The 22129-nt window shown below is 36.9% G+C and overlaps 1 protein-coding gene across 4 annotated transcripts in view; it reads right to left on the bottom strand.

Moving 5' to 3' along the window:
- PARG (poly(ADP-ribose) glycohydrolase) overlaps positions 1 to 22129 on the bottom strand; it is a 141461-nt gene that overhangs the window by 62349 nt on the left and 56983 nt on the right. For all 4 annotated transcript variants that reach the window (XM_033130973.1, XM_033130976.1, XM_033130974.1 and 1 more), the window contains 2 exons: positions 9067 to 9159; positions 4752 to 4909 (listed from right to left, as the gene is read on the bottom strand). In XM_033130973.1, coding sequence (XP_032986864.1) covers positions 4752 to 4909; positions 9067 to 9159 — 251 coding nt within the window. The remainder of the gene's footprint in view (positions 1 to 4751; positions 4910 to 9066; positions 9160 to 22129) is intronic.

Below are 22129 nucleotides of genomic sequence, written 5' to 3' on the forward strand. Positions count from 1 at the left end.
CCCATAAAACTAAATTCCCACTTCTTTACTTACATATAAAATTTCACCATTTCCTTTTCTATATTAAAAAAGAAAACCTGCAAGAGACGCAAAGCCTTTAACTACTAGTGGGTCTACTTGCACAGTAGAGAAAATTATTTAATCATTTTTCAAATAAGCAAAAAAATTATATTTGTAAACAGGTTCTTTACACAACTGCAATTGCAGATACCAATGTTCTTTGCTTTCTCTCAGTCCTACCCCAAATGCTAAAAAAATGAAAGGTAAAAACTGCTTAATTATATGTGGCTTAAGAACAAAACTCCTCCTAATTCCTAAGAATAAGATGCAGTTTGAAAAGTAAAAGACCGCAGACTGAGAACGAGGAGTCTAAGTCATAGTCCTAGCACTTGGCCACTCACCAGTCACCTGATTTCTCAAATGTTTCATCTTCAAATTTATTTTTATTCACTAAACAAGAATTTACTGAAGGCCTACAATGCATGAGATTTAATGAAAACAACAACAAAAAAAACAGGATAAGATTCCTGTCCCATAGTAATTAAACAAACAATTACAACGAAATAGGGTAGGCGGAATAGCAGGAAAAGTAGTGAGAACTAAAAGTACATTCCAGGTTGTGCAAACCCAGAAATTACCCTGGATGCCTCTCCTCACTCACCTGCCAATATCAAAATGTTGGGATTTTAAAGAAATTCTCTTACAGGGGTGATATTATTTTTCATTGTTGCCCCGCTTCTCCTTAGTGTTGATGAGAGTAACTGGATATAATAACAAAAAATTTTATTTATATTTTAATGTTTGAAAGCCTTAAAAATATAGCCCAAGAATTATTAGTCTAAAAGTATCCTTATATTTAAATCATCTGTTATGCTTTCATTTGCCAAACAAATAAATAAAATAAACGCAGTAAGTATACTGAAGTGTCTGTGTCTTGGGTTTAATAAAAATTTACATTACGTACTAATCAGTTAAATTCTAGAATTTTCCCATCTTAAGAGAGAGAATCATTCTAAATTTCAGGAAGCTAAAAATCATACCTTCGGGGCTAACATTCCATGTTACTGCAGAGAATTGTGAATCCATTTCCATTGCCTTGTGTAGTTGTCAAAAATTCTGCCCATATAAAGTGGCATTAGAAACAATGACATTCTAGCAGCAATAAACACCCAGATCTTGGTTTCTAAATACCACCCTTCAATAAGAGAAACCAGGGTTCCTTGGAACAATGGTTGCTTCTAGAGTTGGGTCATGAAAAATATAAGAGGAGCCTAGATCATCTTGTGAGGCTAGAAGTAAAACTGCTCAAAATAAAGGTTGGGGACTTTTTAAAAGAACACAGAAGCCTACATGAAGAAGCCCTAATGGCCAAAGTTAGAACAATCTGAGAAGCAAGATAAATAACAATGTTAAATTTTAACTCACAGAATAAAGTAAGTATCCATAAGTCCATTCTGATATCAAAAACTGGGAAAGGGAAGGGATAGCTCTTCCTTACAACAGAATTGCAATTAATAAATGCAGAAGGAAAGATGTAATTAGAAGAACCACAATAAACACTACAGTAACAACTGTTGCAGACAAAATCCACAAAGGGATGCTAAAATTAGTGGGGGAAAATGTGAGGCAAACGTTTGCACAGTGCCCACATACCTCCCCCAAGATATTCATTAATCCCAAAACAGATGTAGTAACTACAGTGGAAAACCAAGCAGATACCCCTCAGCCTGGTGATCACCAGTAACAAGACTGACCAACATCATGGTCCCACTGATATGATGCACTGAGGACACAGCATTGGTTCTGTGGTATTTCTGCCAAAATGCATGACCTCATTCCATTTGTGAAAAAAATGTTAACCAAACCCAGACTGAGGAACATTCTACAAAATAACTGATGAGCAGTCTGCAAAAGTGTCAAAGTCATGAAAGAAAAGGAAAATCTAAGCAACAGGGTAAATGCAATGGGCAAACTGGGAGGCTTCTGGAACAGAAAAATATAGTAGGAAAAACTACTGGAATTCAAGTAAGGTCTGTAGTTCAGTTAATAGTATTAGGTTGGTGCCAAAGTAATTGCGGTTTTTGCAATTATTTTTAACCTTTCAAACCACAATTACTTTTGCACCAACCTAATATTATTCCAACCTTATCTTAATAATTTTACTACAGTTACATAGTACATTACACAGTACGGTTATATAGTAATATTAACATAAGGTGAAGCTGGGTGAGTTGTGTACAAGAATTCTCAGGACTATTCTTGCAACTTTTTACATGTCTAAAATTAATTCAAAATAAAAAGTTGTCACACAGCAGCCTAACCGTCTGTCCCCTCATGCCTATCCGTAAAGAAAGAGGAGTCTGTGAGACTGATCCTTTCAGGGACTTTGCTTCACCTTTGTGCTAACACCTTATGTCTCCCTGTTTGGCTCCTAAAGATGGCTGGATAGTCAATGACAGGTAAGATTCCCCACGGGGGGAATGACCTAAGCCAAGCACAGTCGCATGGGGACCATCTGGAGAACTCACACGGTCGACAGAGGTGGGCACAGCTCCCCACCTTCCCCCGTCTAAGGAGAGCTTCTGCCTATGTGGCCATATTCCTTCCCACAACCTGCTTGGGAAGTGAGTCAATGATGTGATAACATCAGTTCTCCTTCTATTCTTATCAATAAGTCTCAGCATAAAGGTTTTGTCCCTGGGGAGGCACATACCACAATTGTTAAGACATCATGGGACTTTCTGCTGCTGCAGGATTGGTTTGAATCAGTTTTCTGGTATGATGTATGAGACTCACAGACCGTGGAAAAAACAATACTACTTCCTTGTGTGTACATCAATGAAAGGCACAAGGTGGCCCTATTCGGGGCTCTCAGTCCTTTGAGGCTGGGAGACCCTTGGCCCCTAGTGCATAATTTTCTTGATTTCTGTTTCTTTCTTAACCCTTCACTGCCCCTTCTTGTTCCCTCACTGTCCATGTTGCGCTGGATGCGACAAAAAAGTTTTTAAAGAAACATCAAAAAGGTAAACTAAAAGAGTGGCATTAACACACCAGTCAACTTTGAAGACACAACCAGAATGGCACTCAAAAGCCTGACTTTGCTCCATGACTGAGCCTCTTACCCACACCACCCCACCCTCAGAGGCACTGAGGGAGGTGGTGGGGGAGGATGGTACACAGCCTGCTGAGAAAGAGAATACTATATTGTAACAATTTTCTGAAGGCCCGCCCCTGATATTAGGGGAGAAAACTGACATTAGGGGAGAAAACTAACATTGCATCCACAAATCCCGTAAAGACAATTCTCAAGTGAAAAAAGAAGGTTTGCCAGGGAAGGGGGAGAGTGGAGGTGAGGAGTGGGAGGGAGGAAAAACATGATAATCATTTGCCAAGGAGATGTTATAATATTTTTATTTGTGTAGATGATGGAGAGAGTAATCATTTAGGAAAATGGTTAGAATTTGAATCTTTATCAATACATTCACAATGCATTATTTTAGTTGAATAATATAAACATTCTTTTATCTTCATTTTAAAAAATATTACATTGATAAATTAGTCATGACTATAAAAAGTCAAAGTCAACTTTCACTTCTGCTCTTCATCTTAACAAGTATATTTTTCAAGTCTCACAAGGTAGTCAGCCTCATGATTTTAAACTCACACTTCACAGAAAAGAGGACTTGAACTCCAGCCTTAACGTTATCTCAGCATACAAAGAATATAATGTATGAAAAACGTTCCTGAGAATATCACAGTGAGGAGGCCTGAAGAATCTAGGGTGCTCAGAGGAGGAGGACAATCTGACGGGGTACAAAGAACATGGGCCACGGAGTAAGACAGACCTCAGATTAAATGTCATGTCTGTGACTTACTGGCTCCTGTGGACACAAAAGGGCCATATACTGAACCTGACAAGCTCAGGGGAGGCCTGCATGGTGGACCTCATAAACTCAGAGACCGAAAATAACCCCATAGGATGGTCTGAACACAAAAATTCCTAACTAAAAGAGGGTCATGGTGGACAGTCACATCCTTGGCCTGTAGCTTCCTTGACAAAGGTCAATCTTCACCGTAAATGAGCCTATTGTCTTTTTGTATCTAAGATAACACACCCTTGAAATGTCAGAGTAATCCCCTTTTTCCAGACCCCTAAGGGCATACCCACGTGCCACAGCACTGAGACCACCCAATCACAACTCCTCATTGTTTGTTATCTTGTTCCCCAAATACCATTTCTACATGCTGTAAATGTTAATTATTAACTATCCACCAATGAAAAAGAAATATGTGTCTCTCTGTTTTACTTTATCCAATCCCAGAGATTTCCCCGCTTTGCTTTCTCCTGCCCCTTTAACCTATACCATCAATGGATTTCATGTAACCCTCTTTACGTCTCCTCCTTTGATTCTAATGTATAAAATAAGCTGCAAAATTGTCATTCTCCAGAGCATTTTCTAAATCTGTTGATATTTTGCTTCCTGGCAATTGTCCTCAGTTTTGTTCAAAAACTCTCCACAGGTTTGGATGTTTCTTATGTCAACAACCCTAAGCAAGTTCTGTAACTTCTATGAACTTTTAATTACCTTGCCTGAAAAATGGCAAAAATATAACTTAAGTCACTTTATTGTAAAGAATAAATTAGGTAAGTGTACATAAAATGTTCGGTCTATGACAAAACAATCAATAAATATTACCAGTTCCTTCCACCCTCTTTATTTCATTGCTAGAGATGTTCTTTGAAAACATACCGATTGAAGTTAATGTCTGGGTAACTAGAATACTCCGATCTCATCTTAGCATTTCGCCGCGGAAATGTGCAGAAGAAAGCGTTAGCTAAGAGACTGGCAATCTGTTCCTGCGACATTGTGATGGAATGATTCATCTTCTGTTTCAGGAGCGGTATTGGCTGACAGAGGAAACAAAAATACAGACAAGAAGAGCAATAATTAGTTTAGCAATTTCAAAAGCAGAGGCACCAAATTGCATTTGCTAAATTAAGGTAGGGATAATTTCAAGCCACTCCTGAATTCTTAAATCAGCAATACTGTTGAAGTCAAGGGCAGTTCATCAAGGATGATGGGGGGAAAAATACACTTGTTTGACTAACTGCAGATTGCTAATCAATAATAACGATAGCGAAGAGAGCACAAAACATTACCTATTAGTGAAAAACAATATTGCTCTAGCAAGTAAGAAATAAAAACACATTACCCATCTAATGAAAAATTAAAACAAAGGATGAAACAGAAAAATACAACACTGAGTTTAGCTGTTACTGCATATGCTAAATTTTGCTTTCACTTATATTAAATATTGTTGGACAGAGCAACAATTTTTCTCTTTTAGTGCTCAGGAAAATAATTCAATAAATAAGTCCTTTTCTTCTAATTCTGAATCAGTTCACATTGACAGTTTCTTTGTGAGACCCAGATCTAATTTTAGGACAGCAATTAATAGAACAGATGTAGACAGACTTATGTACAAGTTGTAGGAAGACAGGTATTTCCTACATAATCATTCAAGTCAAGGAAGCAGCAGGGTATTTTCCCTTCAAAATTCTGATGTCTGAAATACCTTCTAGTTGTACCAAACCCAAGTTCACTGACCTTTTAGTTTCAGAATAATCCCCAGGACCTAGTACTGTGTCCAGTGGGTTTTTTCTATTCTAAATGTTTAAATGATACATTTAAAGACAAGATGGTAAAGCCCAAGATCAACTGCTGGTTTCCACATCAGCTCTTAAGTTTTAAAGTTCTCCCGTGGATGTTTTCCCTTCTCCCATTCAACAAGACTCAGAACTTAGAATCCTGGGTATCTGCCTGAATCTCAAACCAGTATGCAGAGACAACTGTTCTGAGCATATCTCAGGAATCAGCACCCAAAATGTAACTGAGGAAAGGCAGGCGAGACAAGTTAAAACCGCAATGCTGTAACAGTTAACTTTTCTCCTTGAATCAGAAACTACATACCATTGGTAGAATAAGAGTTTGCTTGAAAAAGATTAAACTTGCAACTAACTATTTCTCTTGGAAAATAAAAAGGTAAACAAACAAGGAAAACAAAGAATTTATTTTCACTTCGGTATCCAAAATTCTCTCTTCTTTCAGGCTTTACCAATCACCATTTATAAGAAATAGTAAATAGCTCATAATGATCTCCATTTTCCATCCTATACATTTATTTACAACCCAGCAATGAGTTTAGCAAAGGTGACAATGTGTCAGTGGCTTAAAGCAAACTGGAACTTGCTGGCATATTTACCAAGTTATCTACAAAAATGATTTAAAAAATTAATGGTGATATTTCAGGCTTAATGGACTTTAAACACAGCAGACACTTCTTTTCCCCTAATAATCAAATAGTATAATTTTAAATAGAATAAATGATTTCTGTTCTCTTGGTGAGGAGAAATGCCTGAAAGTTCATTTGGGGAAAACCAGAGGGGATAAATATTATCAAGCGCTCAGCTCAATTAAAATAAGAGACTGGTGAATAGAAACAAAGATCTTTCAAAATGTTCACGTCCAAAACTTGTTTCCTTTAATTTTCTTTTTATAAATCTAAAACTAACTATTTTAGATTTAGCCTAGAGAATGTTAATGTGATAAATCATTAAATAACAACATAAGCAATTTAACTTGCCAAAGGTGTATTTTGATACCAAATCGAAATGTTAACTTTCGCAGCAGAGATTTACTTCTCAGCAGAAGACAGAGCACAGAATTAAAGTGTTCTTCCTGTTAATACACTAATGGGAGAACAAAGTTATCTGAAGCTAGGACAAAAATTGGGGAGCCACAAGTCCGATTTTAGTTCTACCAATGACTTGTTACAGTTTACAAATTTAAATGCTTTTGAAAATATATCTATATCTATATCTATATCTATATATATATATAGAGATATATATCTCATTAAATAAAACATGGAAACATTCTGTTCTAAGCATGAGAGGAAGAGAAGATTAAGTGATTCATGTCTAAGGCGCTATATTGTCAATTATAAACTACACATTGATTTCAAAAAGCATTTAATTAAGCACCTTGATAAACTCGGGAACATAAAGAGGATCTCCCTTCAAGGAGAACCAAATCTAATGAGATGAGGTATATAAAGACATAAATTACAAAATAATGTGCTAAGTATGATTCGAGTGCTATAGGAGGGATTAGCTTTGGCTGGGAGAGGTAGGGCAGGCGTCGAAGGGGAAGTAAAAGTGAGAGGTAGTGAGAGATTTTACTAGGAAAGGAAAAAAGCAAGGAGGGAAAAGAAAAAGAATGAACATAAAACATAAGCAAGCAAATACAGGCATACCTCGTTTTGTTGAGTTTCACTTTATTGCACTTTGCAGATACCACATTTTTACCAGCTGAAGATTTGTGGCAACCAACCCTGTGTCCAGCAAGTCTATTGGTGCCATTTTCCCAAAAGGCTCACATGGTTTTTAGCATTTTTTTAGCAATCAAGTACATTTTTTAGATAATGCTGTTGCACACTTAATGGACTATAGTATAAACATAACTTTTACATGCGCTGGGAAAGCAAAAAAGTCATATGACTCTCTTTATTGTGATATTTACTTGGGGGTCTGGAACCAAACCCGCCATATCCCCAAGGTATGCCTATAACTTCCAACAAAAAATGAGATGAGTTTTACAATATATTTACTGTGCCCAATAGAAAAACTTACTTCAGACACAATGCTTTAATGAGGTAGAATTGAAGTTACCTAAAATTGGAACTATCACAGTAAAGTGCTAACAAATATGGCTCATTGAAAACATTCAGTGTTTCTCAACTGAAAGTAGCAGCATGGCCTTCAGGCATTTGGACATGTTTTTTGGTTGTCCCAGTGACTATACCTGTGGTTTCTGGGGTACCCCAATGATAGATTGCAATGTGTGGGACCATCCCACATTTAGAAAATTAGGTTCTACCTAAAATGTCCCCAGCGCCTCTTAGCAACAGTGTTAGCAGAACCCTGGCCAGCACCAATGCAACAAGGGGGCTGGGCTAGAAATAAAAGAGAAGGGCAAATTCCAGCCCCAGTGGTGAGGAACAGGAAGAAACTCACCAAGAACAAACCAACACCCCCTTATGGTAATTGAAAACATATACAGGTACACACATTCTTTGACACTTCCTCCTTTTAAGAAGCAGAGTCTAATTATCATCTCCTGGAATGTGGGCTAGATTTAGCAACTAACTCCTAATGAACAGAAAACAGTGGAAGTGATGCTAGTGCCTTTAGAAACTAGGTCAAAAAAGACACTGACATTTCTCGCTCTGTCCCTTAGGTTGCTTGTTCTAGGGAAACAACTGTGCCAATGAGGACACCCCATCAGCTTATGGAGAGGCCCATGGCGAAGCCATGTGAGTGAGCCAACTCAGAAGTGGCCCCTCCAGTGTCGGCCAAACCTTCCAATGACCGCAGCCCACACCCTGACTGCAACCACAAGACACATCCTAAGACAGAACCCTCGGCTAAGCTGACCCTGGATTCCTGAAAGACAGAAACTGTGAGATAACGCTTGTTGTTTTAAGCCACTAAACTTTGAGGTAATTTGTTTTGCAGCAATAAACAACTAATACACTCCAAACAAATTGGAATATTACCAGATTTTTTCTTTTCTTTCTAAAAGTTAAGAAAATACCATGAACTCATTTGTTATATATGATACCACTCTGGGGGTTGGAGAGGAAGGAGTGGGTAGTATTAAGCCATTTGGAAGATAAAATGTTCTAAATTCATTAGAATGTTTTGAAATAATGCCTGCTTTTTTAAAGTTAAAGACTGTTTAAACAAAAAAGAGAAAAAGAAGTCTGAGTAAACAAACATCAACAGTGTAAACTGAAGCTCCCAAATTGAATGCTGCATTTTTAATGTCCTTTTGCAGCATTCTCTCTAGCCTCTAACCTTTTCTAGAAAAATCATCATATTCATTGGCAAAAACTATTTCCCAACTCTCTCTTCTCCCTCTTTGACCTCGGTCATTAAGAATTTAAAGGAAATTCAATTGTGAGTCTGACAAAGCTACTAAGGAAGAAGTTATTTCCACTAACCTGGGTGCAAATATTTGGCAGACAGAGAGCAATTTTAACCATATCAGGCAAAATGGACTGATATAAGTGTTGAGCTTCTGCTTCTTCAAGTACCTGAAAACCAATAAAACACGTTATCAGTGAATAATAACCAATGAACAAATGTTTGTTATGAACTTAAATTATATACCTGCTTTTCCCATAAGGCACATTATCCTTACCAAAAGGTGCACTAAGGTGAACTTAGGTAAACTTACAAATACATTTCCAAATGTATGTAATTTACCTTAATGCCCTCTGAAAACTAAGTATCCCAAATATCAAATATCTCTCATATCAACATTTACAATTAAATAAAACACTTGGAAAACAAATAAACAAACAGTGCATTCTGCCTTTGGTTACATCAACTAAAAACTGCTAGACCATCCAGAACTCTTTCAGAAGCCCTCAAAGGCCCATCTAAATTAAACAGTCTACAACTTAAAATTTCCATAAAAACCACACTAATTATCTCAGGTCATTTTGTGTGTCAAATCTAACCTACTGAGTAGCAAACAATGAAGTTTCTGATGACCTTAGAATTTTCCTTTTCCAGGCACCCCTGGGAAGTTAAAACCACAATTCCATATAATAATTTTGAAGCACAACAAAGATGACATTCATGGCCCATTTTTGTCTTTTATAATTTCCCATCTCTACAAGGCTTCAGAAATTACTTGAGGACTTTTAATCCAATTTCACTGTAAATATCAGGGTAGTTCTTTACAAGTACTGAAAATGACAACACTTAATTTGGAGATACTACATATACAGTCAGGATTAAAGTTAACCATTTATCTACTTGAAATCACATTTGAACTAGAAGAGGTCACACTTATAATCCAGTCTGATCCGGTCATTATTATAGAGAAGAGAAACAGAAGTGAAGGAGGTTACCTGATCATCCTGGACTGAAAAGGTCAATCAAGCAACTAATCAGAACTAGAACCCTAGCATTCTTGCCTCTGCTCCACGGGTCTCCTCACTTCCCGCTGTGACCAATGTTTGGGATTGATGAGGACACAGACTCCCACAAATATCTACAGCTCTCCTTTGCTACCAGAGTACAAATATTCACAAGTATCTACAGATATCCTTTGATATAAACTGAAATAAAGGAATATCCATTCATCTAGCTGCAGCTAAACAGGGTTTGTGTGTAAATGGAAAAAGTAACAAAGATATTTCATTTATATTCACTCTGGTTTTATAGGGAATTTCTAACACTAAGAATTGTCTTTGTAACAAAGCTCTCAAATCCAACCTATGTTTAGCACCCTTTTAAAATAAGGACAATAGTAAAACTGATTTTCAGAATGAACAGAACAGCTGCAATTCAGGGAGTCTGGGAAATCAGTTAATCATACTTATATAAAAAACTAGGGCCAGCCCGGTGGCTCAGGCGGTTAGAGCTCCATGCTCCTAACTCCGAAGGTTGCTTGTTCGATTCCTACATGGGCCAGTGGGCTCTCAACCACAAGGTTGCCGGTTCAATTCCTTGAGTCCCGCGAGGGATGGTGGGCTCTGCCCCCTGCAACTAAGATTGAACATGGCACTTTGAGCTGAGCTGCCGCTGAGCTCCCGGATGGCCCAGTTGGTTGGAGCGCATCCTCTCAACCACAAGGTTGCCGGTTCAACTCCCGCAAGGGATGGTAGGCTGCACCCCCTGCAACTAGCAACAACAACGGGACCTGGAGCTGAGCTGTGCTCTCCACAACTAAAACTGAAAGGACAACTTGAAGCTGAACGACACCCTCCACAACTAAGATTGAAAGGACAACAACTTGACTTGGAAAAATGTCCTGGAAGTACATACTGTTCCCCAATAAGGTCCTGTTCCCCTTCCTCAATAAAATCTTAAAAAAAAAACACAAAAAAACTAACAAGTGAACAACATAAGACAATCATTAATTCTGGGGAAAACAAAAAGTTGGATAAGAGCAGAAAAGCAATCACATCTTAGATACAGTGTTTTTACATCCTACTAAAAAAACAATATTGATCTAACAAAAATAAATATGATCACTATAGTGGGAAAACAGGGAAGTAGAAATAAGGCTGTGTTAGTGGTGATAGGGGAAGTGAATGATAACTAAATCCTAATCTTCTATAACAGGAAGTTAACACATTAAAAAAATAGCTAAAGAATTTAAATGGCTGACTCTTCATTATAAGCCGCTTTAACTCTAATAAAAATAAAACTAAATCAAGAAAATACATCCATAAAAGTTATTCTACTATTTTAAAGGTACACAAGATAATCTTAGAATTTTCCTTTTCTAAGCACTCTTTAAAAGTTAAAACCACAATATTCCCATATCATAATTTGAAGCATAACAAAGATGATGTTCATGGCTCATTTTTGTCTTTTATAATTTCCCACCTCTAATTGCTTTCCTGTACCTGAAGATGCACAAAATGTACTAATGCACTTGTTTAAAATATTCACTCGTCTTACTTACAATTTATCTGTTTCCTTCTTAAAACCAATTTTGAAATAATTATAGATTCATAGGAAGTTGCAAAAATAGTATAGAGAGGTCCAATTTACCCTTCTACCCAGTTTCACTTAATGGTTACATTTTACATAATTTTCGCACAATGTCAAAACCAGGAAATCAGTACCGGACCGCAAAAGACTGAGAGAGTGAAAGAGTGAGTGAGTGAGTGAGTGTCATTTTATGCTATTTTACCCCGTAAGCAACACCAAAACCAAGATACAGAACTGCTCGACCACAAAAAAGATCTCTTTCATGCTACCCATCACACCCTCCCTCCTACCATCAACCATTCCTAAACCCTAGCAACCACTACTGTTTTCCATCTCTATAATTTTTTTCAGCTTTATTAATATTTATTAATTCATTCAACAAATGTTTATAAAATATGTGGCATATGCCAGACACTGTGCCAAGTGTTGAAGATGCAATGATAAACAAGACAGATGCCGACCCTGTCCTCTTGGCACTTAGGACCTAGTCAGGCAAGGAGTTCTCCCTTTTAGAAAGTTCTTTATACAACAGTGTATTGAAAAGCAGAACTTGTGGTGAAGAGCAACTGGAGTTTTGCTTCCACTGTTCCTGCAGGTTCTGGTCACTCCTGGGTAATACAAGGTCCCCCATTCAGTCATTAGGGTGTCCAGTCTAGTGTAGTTGTCCATCTCTATAATTTTGTTATGTTATATAAATGGAATCAGAGTAAATGTCCTTTTAAGATTTACTCTTTTCACCCAGCATAATGCCCTTCAGATCTACTTAAGTTGATGTATGTATCAATAGTTAGTTCCTCCTTATTGCCAAGTAGTATTCCATGGTATAAATATACAACAGCTTATTTAACCACTTACTGAGGACACTGTGGTTATTTCCAGTTTTTAGCAATTACAAATAAAGCTGCCTTTTAATTTCCAATCTGCATATATCTGAAATGATTTCTTGTAATCAGCATATAGTGTGTCATTTTTAAAAATCTACTCTGTAAATCTGTCTTTTAATTGGTGATTTTAGACCATTTACATTTAATCAGTGATATATAAGGATACATTCATCGAGTTTTTATTATCTATTTCTTTTATCTGTTTCCTTTTTACTTCCTTCCTGAAAAATGGAATTACTCAGAAATCCACTTTTATGTATCTAAAGTGTTTTTTTAAATAATTTTTTATTTTTCAATTACAATTGACCTATAATATTATACTAGTTTCTGGTATACAACACAGTGATTAGATATTTATATAACTTACAAAGTCATCACCCCGATAAATCTAGTACCCATCTGACACCATACATAATTATTATATTATTGACTATATTCCTTATGCTATACTTTGCATCCCCATGATTACTCTGTAACAACCAATTTGTACTTCTTAATCCCTTCCCCTCTTTCATCCATCCCACTCCCATCTAGCAACCAATAAAATGTTCTCTGTATCTATGAGTTTGATCCTGCTTTACCTATTCATTTATTTTCTTCTTTAGGTCCACATATAAGTGAAATCATATGGCATTTCTGTTTCTCTGACTTATTCTATTCATTACAATACCCTCTAGGTCCATCCACGATGTTGCAGATTGCAAGATTTCACTCCTTTTTATAGCTAAATAATACTCCATTGTGTATATGTACCACCTCTTCTTTATCCATTCATCATTGATGGACACCCAGGTTGCCTCCATATCTTAGCTATTGTAAATAATGCTGCAATGAACATATGGATGCACATGTCCCTGTAAAGTAGTGTTTGGGTTTCTTTGGATACATACGCAGAATTGGGATTACTGAGTCCTTCTTCGTCTATTACAGCCTTTGTTTTAAAATCTATGTTGCCTTGTGTAAGTATTGCTACCCCAGCTTTTTTTTCCATTTCCATTTTTATGAAATACATTTTTCCAACCCTTTACTTTCAGTCTATGTGTCTTTCTATCTGAAGTGAGTCTCTGGTAGGCAGCATGTGTAAAGGTCTTGTTTTCTTAACCATTCAGCCACCCTATGTCTTTTGATCAGAGTATTTAATCCACTTACATTTAAATTATTGATAGCTATGTAGTTATTGCCATTTTATTATTCATATTTTTATCGTTTATTCCCCTTCTTCTTAAATAAGTCCCTTTAACATTTTTTTTTTCCATAATACTGGTTTGGTGGTAATGGATTCCTTTAAGTTTTTCTTTTCTAGGAAGCTCTTTATCTGTCCTTTGATTCTAAATGATAGCTATGCTGGGTAGAGTAATCTTAGTTGTAGATCCTGCTTTTCATCTCTTTGAATATTTTATGCCAATCCCTTCTGGCATCCAAAGTTTTACTGAGAAATTGGACAGTCTTACGGTAGCTCCCATGCAGGGAACTAAATGCTTTTCTCTTGCTGCTTTTAAGATTCTCTTTTTATCTTTACTGTCTGGCATTTTAATTATGACGTGTCTTGGTGTGGGCCTGTTTGGTTTGATCTTGATTGGGACTCTCTGTGCTTTCTGGATTTATATGTCTATTTCCTTCACCAGATTAAGGAAGTTTTCTGTCATTATTTCTTCAACTAGGTTTTCAATATTTTGTTCTCTCTCTTCTCCTCTGGTACTACTATGATATGAACACTGTTATGCTTGATGTTGTCCCAGAGGCTCCTCATTTTTTTTGGATTCTGTTTTCTTTTTCCTCTTCTGATTGGGTGTTTTCTGCTACCTTATCTTCTAAATAGCTGATCTGATCCTCTGCTTCACCTAGTCTACTGGTGATTCCCTCTAATGTATTCTTCATTTCAGTTATTGTATTATTTCTCACTGGTTATTTTTTTATGTTTTCTACCTGCATTTTTATGTTTCCTAGCTCTTTGTTGAAACTCTCCCTGAAATCATTCAGTATTCTTACGAGGTGTGATTTAAAAAAATATGGTGAACATTTAAATTTTAAAAAATTTATTACAGTAAAATACACATTGCCATTAATCCCCCTCAAAATACTCCCTCTCATTTTGAACACTCTTATCCCATCATTCTTGCCACTTTCTGAAGCAGTTCAGGAAGTCCTCTTTCATGAATGTCTTTACTTACACTGTCATGGCTGCCTCAATGTCCTAAGTCGATTCAAAATGTTTACCTTTCATGGTCATTTTGACTTTAGGGAAAGAGCCAGAAGTCACACGGTGCTAGATACAGTGAATACGGTGGATGAGGACACACCATAATGTTTTTATTTGACAGAAATTGCCATACACCAGAAGTGGTGTATGACACGGAGCATTGTCATAACAGAGGATGATTTAGGGCACACTTTAAAACAACTTCTCTCAACCGTAGCTCACACCCGACTGACTGCACCGAACAAGTTGAAACTTGTCACACTCTGTTACTAAGGTTTGATGTGCTGCTTGCTTCCTGTATTGAAGATCCCTACCTTTCCATTGGATAGCACTCAGCAACAGCATTCACTGTATGTTTTGATCGCACATCGCGTAACCAGTGTTTTGAACTCTGTGTCTGATAGATTGTCTCCACTTTGTTTAGTTCTTTTTCTAGAGCTTTGTTTTGTTCTTTCATTTGGGACATGTTTCTTTGTCTCCCCATTTTGGCTGCCTCCCTATTTTGGCTGCCTCCCTCTTTTTGAGCCTATGCATTAGGAAGAGCTGCTATGTCTCCCAGTCTGAGTAGAGTGGCCTTATGTAGTAGGTGTCCTGTGGGGCCCAGTGGCACAGTCTTCCTGGTTACCTGAGCTGGGTGCTCCAGTTGTGTCCCTTATGTGGGTCATGCGTGCCATCCTGTTGCAGTTGAGCCTTGGTTGTTGTTGCATGTCAATTAGAGGGATTGACCCTCGGGCTGATTAGTTGTAAGGACTAGCCAGGACTACAGTGGAAGAACTGTTGTGCAGGGGCTGATCCTACGGAGGAGGATTCGCTTTAGTGGGGCTCTGGTGCCTACTCAGTCTGTCCTTTGGGTGTGTTGTTCCTGGAGTGGTTGGGTGGTGCAATGGTGTGGTCTGAAATTGGTCACCGGGTGTGTTGGTTTTGGGGGCTCTTGGGAGAGGCTCTGTTGCAAGCCAAGGTCGCTGCTGCCTGTACCCTGCACAGGGCCACTTGGTGTGAGCTACAAGGTGATCTGCAGATGGTTGCCACTTGTGCTGGGCTTGTTGTTGCCTGGGAGAGGCTCAACTGTGAACCAAGTCTGATTGCTGCTAATGCCAGGTTTGGGGCTGCTTAGCAAGTGGTACAGGGCACACCAAGGCCAGATGCTGCTTGTATGGGGTTTGTGCACCTTTGATAGATTTTAGGAAAATCTCCAGCATGAGCCAAGGCAGCCCTTTGTATGGAAAAGCCACTGACAGTGGCTTGTGTGGGCCTGCAAATTGAGTGCGGCAGGGTCCCAGGAAATCACGAGGGCAGGGCAAACGATGTTAGCCAGGTTGACGGAGACTCAGATATGGCACCCAGCTACTGGGTGGGAGAAGGGTTCAAGAAAAATACAATGGCTCTACCAGCACTTCTGTCAAGAAGAAAGGGGCCCCTCCAGTCCTCGCCTTGAAGCTAGACAATTCAGTTCCTCCCTGTGTGTCCCTGGCGCCTTTTTAGCTGCTGCCTCAGCACTGGAGCTCAGAGCAAATGAATCCATCAGCGAGTAAGTCCAGGTGCAGGCCCCTTATGAGGAATGCCTAGGATTCCAGCAGTTCTCCATGTTAGTCACAATCTCCACTGGTTTTCACAGCCAAAGTTATGGGGCCTTTCCTCCCAAGCACTGGAACCCTGGGTTGGGGAGCCTGGTGTGCGGCTGGGATGCCTGGCTCCTCAGGGGAACCTCTGCAGCTGAGATAGCCCTCCCGATTTTTAAATGCCACATGTGGGTCTGGCACCAGTCTATTCCACGACTCCACTACTTATATCAGTCTCCCCGTGACTGCTTCTGTATATCTTTAGTTATAGGATTTCTGTACAGGCAGACTTCAGGCAATTCTCAATGGTAGTTATGTAGTTTAGTTGTAATTTTGATGTGGTTGTGAGAGGAAGGGATCACAGTGTTTACCTAATATGCCATCTTGACCACAAGTTCTCTAAAGTGTTTTTTGAGTACATCTTTTTGAATAGATTTTATTATTGGCATTTCTGGGCATTACATTTACATAACTTAACAGTTTACTGGTGTCAACATCTTACCAGCTCCAGAAAGGTGAAGAAATTTTACCTTTCACTAAGTTCCTTTACTCTCCCCCATTTATAATAGCCTTCAATGTTTCCCTACACACATTCAGAACCACATCTAACAGTTTTAATTTTTTGAAAACAATAAAATAAAATGTCAAACAATTCAGAATATTCAAGAAAAAAAGTCTATTATATTTAACATAACTTGTCTATTATATTTACTATATCTTTATTCTTTCTGTTGTTCTTCCTTACTTCCTGATGTTCCAAGATTGTATTTTTTATCATTTCCTTTCTGTTTCAAGAAATCCCTTTAGACATTCTTTTAGGATTAGTCTACTAATGACAAATTCTCTTCTTTTTCCTTCATCTGAAAATGTCATGATTTCCCCTTCATTGATGAGGAATATTTTCATTGTTTATAGAACAATGGGTTGACAGTTCTTTTATCACTTCTTTCTGGCCTTCGTGTTTTCTTATAAGAAATCCACTATCATTTAAATTGCTTTAGCCTATTAGTTTCATTTCCCTCTTGATGCTTTCATTTCTTTGCCTTTAGTTTTAAGAAGTTTGAATATGATGAGTCTTGGTATGGATTTCTTTGGGTTTATCCTGTTTGGAGGTTTGCTCACCTTCTTCAAGCTGTAAGTTTATCTCTTTCATCGAATTTGGGAAATTTTCAGCTATTATTTCTAGTTTTCAGCTACTATGTCTTTGAGTATTTTTTTCAGAACTGTCCTTTCTCTTCTCCTTTCAGTACTAAAATGATATATTAGATTTTTTGTTATAATCCCATAGATCCCTAAACTGTTCTTTTTTAGTCTATTTTCTTTTTGCTGTTCAGATTAATTCTATTGTTCTTTTCCAAGTTCACCAATTCTCTCATCTCATTTCTCCACAAAGAACATCCGCTGCATTTTTTAAAAATTTCAGTTACAGTATTTTTCGGAACCAATTTCCATTTGGTTCTTCTTTATAGCTTCTATTTCTCTGCTGGGGCTATTTTTTCATTTGTTTCAAGCAGATTTGTAATTGCTCACTGAAGCCTTTTTGTAATGGCTGATTTAAAATCTTGGTCAGATAATGCTAACATCTGTCTTATTGCAGGGTTGGTGTCTGTTGATTGTCTTTTCTCATTTGAATTCAGATTTTTCTGGTTTTTGGTGATGAGTGATTTTTTATTGAAATCTGGATATTTTGGATTTATGTTATGAGACTCTGGATCCTATTTAAATCTTGTTTTAGCAGGCCTTCTGTGACATGGGAAGGGAGGACTGCCTCGTTACTGCCAGTTGGGAGTAGAAACTCAGGGTTTCTACTCGGCCTTTATTGAGTTCCAGAGTGAGGAGGGAGAGAGGAATCTTGATAACACTGGGTGGGGTGAGAATTCAGGCTCCCCACCAGGCCTCTGCTGATACCACCCTGGTGTTGTGTCTTTCCTAGGGCCCCATAGACCCGAGCTAGTCAGTCTTCTCTCCATCTTTCAGAGACTTCTTATGTTTATATGGCATCCAGGGGGGTTTTGCTGTATTTTGCAGAAGGGATAGGGAGATGTGCCTATCTAAACACTTTTAACCAAAGCACATTTAACCTTAAGTGTTTAAATAGACTGACAGATTCTTCTCCTTTGGGTACCTGTACTTGTCTTTTAAAACTGTCATATGAGTAGCTACTGCCATGCTTTGCTGGCTGTCACAAGCTTTAGAATATGACTTATTTATTGGATAAAGCATTATTTCACTGGACTTATTCAAAACTGTCAACACTTCAGACATATGTCTAATGTCTAATGCTGCTTTGGAAACAAAAATGGTAACATAAAAAAATGTCGTTTGAGAACCCAACTACTGTTTGAGATGAAATGCATAATTTATAACTCTAGCATGACCTATACCTTTGCACATATTATTAGTATCTTTATGCAAATCTTACCTTTTACAAATTATTATTTAATGATTATTAATCTGTACAATGCAAACCAAGATATAAGCAGTAAAAGGTTCTTAAAACATAAATCATTTCTTAACTTCAAGGGTAGCAAGAACCTTAAATACTAAATAAACTTTTTTTATATTATATATTAAAATGTTATTTATTTACGATGATGATGATAATGATGATTATAAGGAAAAATAAGCATTTACATTATGGTAGAAAGCAAAGTTTCATTAAATGCTTCCATAAATCAAGCCTTGCCCTCTAATGGACAGTACATAATTATAAGTAGGAAGCATTCTGTATATTTGTGTGTGTGTGTGTGTGTGTGTGTGTGTGTGTGTGTACGTGTGTATATGTATTTGTCATTTTATTCTAGTCTGACAAATTGATTATACATATGTCTCATTCAGAATTCATACAATGAGTTTCAAATTACAATGCTATTTTGCCCATCTCCTCTCTTTAGACTATAGGTCTGTTTGTTCATTTGACTGGCCAGTAAACAAATATTTATTATGTGCCAGACACTGTCCCAGGAATAAAGACAGAACGGCATACAACAATAGACAGGATCACTGACCTCATGAATCTCACAGCAGAAAGCCCTATGCTCTTTCTGTGACCCCTCAATACGTCAGCTCTAACCTTGAAGGATAGTAATTACTGCAACCTCATCACAGTGACCGTGGAGAGCTATCTTTCTTCCTTCAGCAGACGGAAACATGGACAAACTACTGAAACAGAGTAACTGAATTTGTCAAATTTCAAAACATCATGAATGATTTAAATATGTAGCAGTATACAAGCAGAAGAGATTTTTACTTATTGCTTCTTTCTTAGAATAATTGATCAACTAAAAATAAAACTGTTAGCAGTGCTCTAACACTAATGACATAGTCACCCAAGACTAAGTACAGTGCCTGGCAAACACATAGTACTAAATAAAAAAATGACTACTGAACTTTGAGTGAATAAATGAAATCTGTAGTTTATAAAAATCAGAAAACTAGTGTTACTTTACTAGTGTTTTTTAGAAAGGAGAAAATTTCCAAAGATCTAGTTTTTCAAATAGTTCATAGCAAACAACATTTAAAGTGACCAATCACAAATCAATGAATGTAATAAACACCTCAAATCACTCCATTTTATCTATTGGTCTAAACCTAGTTAGAGGCTAGTAAAATTTTTAAAAGTTACTAATAATCTTCTTTAATGAAAAATTTCCCAAAAAATTATGAAAAGATCTAAAACATTAAATTTCATTAAGCAATTTTTCAATATAAAAAGTATGTCACTCCAAAATCTACACAGAAGAAAAACTCATAATTCTGTGATTCTGAATTAATATAAGCTCTTAAGTGCATGTTGCTTTTCTTCTTACACATAAGGAATCACTTGAAATCAAGGTGCTCAAACAATTTAATATATATTTTCATCTAATATGACAACAAAAGAATTTTCTCCTTTGCTATATAATCTTCATAAACATCACTAGAAAAATGTTTCCTTTTTAAAAAGTCATGCATTTTAACTGTAGAAAACTAAAATAAACAAAAAAAATCACCCATATACCCATTATTAAGATATCCACTGCTAACATTTTGAGATATAGCCTTCCAGGCTACAATCTATTAAAGTTTGTATTTTGTTTTCATTTACAAAGTGGGCATTTTCCCATATAAATATAACCCTATATCACTATTTTTAATAGCTGGGTATTATTCTGCTATTTGAACACACAATTTCCCCAATTTTATTATGACAGATTTACAGGTTGTTGCCAATTTTCCACTATTCTAATCATCATTGTAATGAATATCATTGTACATACATCTTGTGCATCCGAGTGAATGTCTCTACAAGTGAAAATATTACATCAAAAAGCATAGGCTTTTTTCTTTTTCTTTTTTTAAGGATTTTGATATATACTTTTTGTCCTATCAAGATGCAGAACATTATCATCACCCTAGGAAGTTCCTTTGGGCCCCTTCCCAGGCAACTCCCTACACCTGATAGACTACCATTGTTCTAAATTTTTTCTTCTATGGATTAATTTAGACTCTTGTATAACTTCATATATAGGAAACATAGGACATTTTCTCTCAGCACAATGTTTTTGAGGTGTATTTGTAATTTTGTTCCCTTTTATTGTTTTATTCCATAGTATGAATATACCACAATTTGTTTATTCATTCTCCTATTAATGGACAACAGGGCTGTTTCCAGGTCTTGGCTATTACATCAAGTTGCCATGAACATTCTTCTTATACACACAGGACTTTTTGTGTACACGTATTTTCATTTCTCTTGGGTAGGTAAAGGAAGGAATGGAATTAATGGGTCTTAGGGTAGGTAAATGTTTAGTTTTCTAAAGAACTGCTAGAGCTTTTTACAATGTGGTAGTACCATTTTACACTTCCGGAAACAGTGTAGTTCTTTCTATATTCTAAATACAAATCCTTCATTAGATAAACATTTTGCAAATATTTTCTCCGTCTTTAAGCTTTGTCTATTCATTTTCTTAATGTCTTTTGAGGACAAGTATTTATTTTTTTCTTTTATAGTTAATGTGTTCTGTGTCCTGAGAAATCTTTGTCTACTGCTGAAGTGACAATGATGCTTTCTTCTAGAAGTTTTATGCTTTTAGCTTTTGCATTTAGAGTTACTTTCTATGTATGGCTCTGTAGGAAGAGTTGAAATTCATTTTTTTTCCCATCTGGATGTCCAGTTTGTCCAGCACCACCATTTGTTAAAAAGGCATTTCTTTCCCCCATTACATTGCTTTGGTACCTTTGTTGAAAATCAAATGATTATATCATTATGGGTCTATTTCTGGGTTTTCCAGTGATCAATCTGATTCTTATGCCATTAACACACTATATTAGTTTCCTTTGGCTGCTACAACTTATGCACCACAAACTGGGTCTCTTAAAACAACAAAAATTTATTTTCTCACAGTTTTCAGGCTAGAAGTCCGAAATCAAGGTGTTGGCTGAGTCACGTTCCCTCTAAAGGCTCCAGAGAAGAATCCTTCCATGCCTCTTCCTCGTTTGTGGTGCCTACCAGCAATCCTTGGGGTTCTGTGGCTTTTAGAAGCTTTCAACAAATAGTAGCTCCTACTATGACGATGTATATTTTACCCTCTGCTTTGTTTAGTATTTCACTACAGTTAAACCACTAATTATGTGTCAAGACTTAGTTTGCATCTCCCTGTGAAGCCTTCCTGACTTTCCTAATTGCTGCTGCTTCTGTGACTCTACAGTCACACGCACGTACCTAGATTGCTACAGCGCTTATTACAGCTTATTATAATTATTTATTTACATGTTTTCCAGCTCTCCTTCTCTAATCTATGGAACACTGCACAAGCAAGGATTCTATCTTATACAGCTTGCATTTCAGTACCAAGCAGAGTATTTAGTACTCATTATTATGAGTACCAAAGAGTTAATGAAAATAATAAACATTACATTTTATCCT

Source organism: Rhinolophus ferrumequinum, chromosome 16, assembly GCF_004115265.2.
Source record: "Rhinolophus ferrumequinum isolate MPI-CBG mRhiFer1 chromosome 16, mRhiFer1_v1.p, whole genome shotgun sequence".
Classification (NCBI taxonomy): Eukaryota; Metazoa; Chordata; class Mammalia; order Chiroptera; family Rhinolophidae; genus Rhinolophus; species Rhinolophus ferrumequinum.